The 3,692-nt window shown below is 24.3% G+C and overlaps 1 protein-coding gene across 1 annotated transcript; it reads left to right on the top strand.

Moving 5' to 3' along the window:
- The first annotated feature begins 795 nt into the window (after positions 1-795).
- LOC101258133 (ethylene-responsive transcription factor WIN1-like) lies at positions 796-3,429 on the top strand. The gene is made up of 3 exons (XM_004251671.5): positions 796-1,004; positions 1,541-1,820; positions 2,751-3,429. Exons 1-3 carry the CDS (start codon positions 925-927, stop codon positions 3,051-3,053), a joined length of 663 nt encoding a protein of 220 aa, XP_004251719.1. The 5' UTR covers positions 796-924; the 3' UTR covers positions 3,054-3,429.
- The last annotated feature ends 263 nt before the right edge of the window (positions 3,430-3,692 follow it).

Below are 3,692 nucleotides of genomic sequence, written 5' to 3'. Positions count from 1 at the left end.
AATACATTTTTGATGTAGTGTAGTCAAAGAACAAAACATTGTACTAGAAGTATATGCAACTTAACCCTAAAAATATGTGTTTTTGGTTACTTTTAATTTGTAAAAATTAACTATATAATTGATGATGATCATATTATTACTTACTAAAAGTATATGCAATTTAATTCCCTAAAAATATTTGTTCTTTATACAAATTTTTATTGTTACTTCATGTTTGACGATAGTTATATGACTCTAAAACAATGCAAAGCTAGTATACATGGGCGGATCTACCTAGCTTTCGATCGACCCTACGTTACGTAAATTTAACAGCTTTTATTAAAATTCTATATTTTATTATTAAAAATAGACTAACATTTTTAAAAATTTCTTTGTTATTAATCTATCGCTAAATCTACTCATATTCAGCATAACCTTTTGATCAATCATAAAAGAATTAAAATTTTCAAAAGTTTTGTTATTATTTATCAGTCGCTAAATTATTCGTATTCAGCATAACCTTTTGATCAATCCTAAAAAGAACTAAAATTTTCATAAGTTTTGTTATCATTTATCAGTCGCTAAATTACTCGTATTAGTTCCGCTAACACATAAATGTATTTAAATATAAATTTATCTATTATTATATATTAACTTAATATAAAAAACAATAAATTTCATCTTTATATTTGTTACAATATTTTTTAGGTGATGTTGTTAATTGCTCTAGCTAGTACAAAATTAGTTCACCGACATATAAGTGTATGGTTTAAAAACAATTGGCTATATATAATTTATGTGGACATTTGTAGTTTTGCACAAAGTCATATCATATCATATTAATTCATTTAGCAACTTTTTTTTAATTATTATTTATTTATATCTCTTCTTCTTCTTTACTTCACCAAAAATTCTTCAATTATAATTATCTTTTTATTAAAAAAAATGGTACATTCAAAGAAGTTTAGAGGTGTGAGGCAACGCCATTGGGGTTCTTGGGTTTCTGAAATTAGACACCCTTTGTTGTAAGTTATTTCTTTCGCAAATAATTTTTTTTTTTAATTAACGAATCAGAATGATAAAAGAATCGTATCTAAATATATCGTGATAGAATAAAGATTGCTTTGCCACTTATATGAATATACATTTTTCATATAAATATATAACATTTCTCTTTCTCAATTTCATTGCTTTTATCTTAACTTTAACTTATCAATGTTACATTGTTGCTATCAGAAATCAATCAATTTTCGTTAGAAATAACTTCGTTGATTGCTTTATTTTTTCGATAGATGATTGATCATTTCTATAATATATTCACTCATAACAGTTACTTGAATATACAAAAGTCATTTTCTGACGTAAAAGTTTAGTTTTGTAGAATCGTAATAACTTTGTCAGAAATTTGACCTTTCAATCATTTGTGTTTTTTTTTATCTAGTTACTTTAACATTATAAAAAATAAATTTCCTTACTTTATTGTTATTATAGTGAATAAATATCAATTTTTATTTTATTTTTTTCCTTTTCTAATTATAATATAAATATATATGTGTTATAGGAAAAGAAGGGTATGGTTAGGGACATTTGATACAGCAGAAGAAGCAGCAAGAGCATATGATGAAGCAGCAATATTAATGAGTGGAAGAAATGCAAAAACTAATTTTCCAATAACACAAGATTTGGATAATAATAATAATAATAATAATAATAATAATAATAATAATAATAATAATAAAAATGTAAAGGGTAAAGATCAAGAATCATCATCATCATCATCATTTTCATCACCAAAAGCTTTATCTGAAATACTTCATGCCAAGTTGAGGAAATGTAGCAAGGTGAGCACCCTTACACCTCCATCTCCGCGTCCTCATTTTGTATTTCCTTTTTTTCATGTTTTAAAAATACGCTTTTCTGATAGGTTTTCATTAAAAATAGACTTGTCAGATTTGAAAATATACTTTAGTTACGTTGGAAATCTTAGCTTTTGAGAGGGATTCTAATAAAAAAGTATATCTTCGAAATGTGCTTGTCGAAAGTTATTCCAACGTCCATTTTCTATCTGAAATTTCAAATTTTAGAGGTATTTTCGTAGAAATCACGTCTATCGAAAAAAACATGAGTTACTAATAGTAATTAGTCTATTTTCTATTATGCTATTTTTCTTTTGGATAATGCACAAGTATCCCCTCAACCTATGTTTAAAATCTCAGAAACACACTTATACTATTTTTCTTTCGGATAATGACATTACCCAACGCTGATTGACTTTTTTTTTCAAATTAGTATCACGTAGGTCGAAAAGGAGTAGAAAATTACTTATAAAATAAGTTCAGGAGGGTAATAAGACCTTAACATAGTATAACTGTGTCTCTAAGATTTCAAGCATAGGTTGAGGAGATATTTGTGCATTTTTTCTTTTTTTTTAGCATATTCTAAAAAATAATAACCTTTCTATTTTTGGAAATAATTTAATTTTTTTTATTCTAGCTTTAATAACATGACTTTGTAATTAACATAACAAGTTAAAAAATCTTTACTAAATATCATATATTATCCCTTTATTTTAAATGATGTGTCACTTTATGTACTTAATATTGTCACTATTAAAAAATCACTAAACGAATTTAACTTGTCGATAACATTTTCAATAAAATTTTATATGGAAAATCACTGACTAATCCATATACTTCAAACATATTATATATTATTTTTCATATAAAATATATTTCTAGTGCAATTAATTTATTTATTTTTTATATATGTAGGTACCATCACCATCTCTCACTTGTTTAAGATTGGATATTGAAAATTCACACATAGGAGTTTGGCAAAAACGTGCTGGCCCTTCTTCTGATTCAAAATGGGTAATGACAGTTGAACTTCAAAAGAAAAATAATCCCAAAAATATTAATGTTCATGAAGGAGAATTAAATAATAATAATAATAATAATAATAATGATAATAATAATAATTCCAAGAATAGTTGTGGTGAAATAACTATTAGAAGTGAAATGGATGAAGAAGAAAGAATTGCATTGCAAATGATTGAAGAATTGCTTCAAAGATGAGATAAAAATAACAAAATTTGTGATGGTAATTTCTATTGCTAAATAACAAAAATCTGTCGATGCTGATCCAATTTAACGATGACTTATCTAACGGTGGATTAATTTCGCAGCTCATTTCGATTTTTATAATAGATAATTTACATTGTATAATGTTTGCTTAATTTATCATGTAATGTGTGATTAATTTTATGTTATTAGTTTGATTTCTAATAATAATTTGGGCTAGAAAAGTGCCTATGTAAGTAGTATTTTTATTTATAGAAAAAAAAAGTTACTAAAGACAAAGTAAATTAACAATATTGTCATCTTTTTTTCTTTTCTTTTTTTTTTTTAAAAAAAGAAGTTTGATAAATAAAAATATATTGATTGTATATGATTTACCTTGTATTATTTTTTGTATTTTATATGATATACAAATATATTGATTGTATATGATTTACCTTGTATTGTTTTTTGTATTTTATATGATTGTATTGCTCTTCATTTCAATCAAATATTTTCCCTCTTGATTTTAAAAAAATAATTCAACATAAAAAATACTACATGTTAATTTTTGTTATAAAAAGTTATTTACAATTTGTAAAGGTTACTATATTAGAATTAATATATATTTACGTATCATTAATTGGGAATGCAAAA

Source organism: Solanum lycopersicum, chromosome 12 (genome assembly GCF_036512215.1).
Source record: "Solanum lycopersicum chromosome 12, SLM_r2.1".
NCBI classification, from domain to species: Eukaryota; Viridiplantae; Streptophyta; class Magnoliopsida; order Solanales; family Solanaceae; genus Solanum; species Solanum lycopersicum.
This window is presented reverse-complemented; position numbering and strand designations above follow the sequence as displayed.

Coding starts and splice junctions, on each gene's coding strand:
- LOC101258133 (XM_004251671.5), top strand. CDS start 925: ATGGTACATTCAAAGAAGTTTAGAGGTGTGAGGCAACGCCATTGGGGT. Junction 1,005..1,540: donor GAAATTAGACACCCTTTGTT/GTAAGTTATTTC, acceptor TATGTGTTATAG/GAAAAGAAGGGTATGGTTAG. Junction 1,821..2,750: donor AGTTGAGGAAATGTAGCAAG/GTGAGCACCCTT, acceptor TTATATATGTAG/GTACCATCACCATCTCTCAC.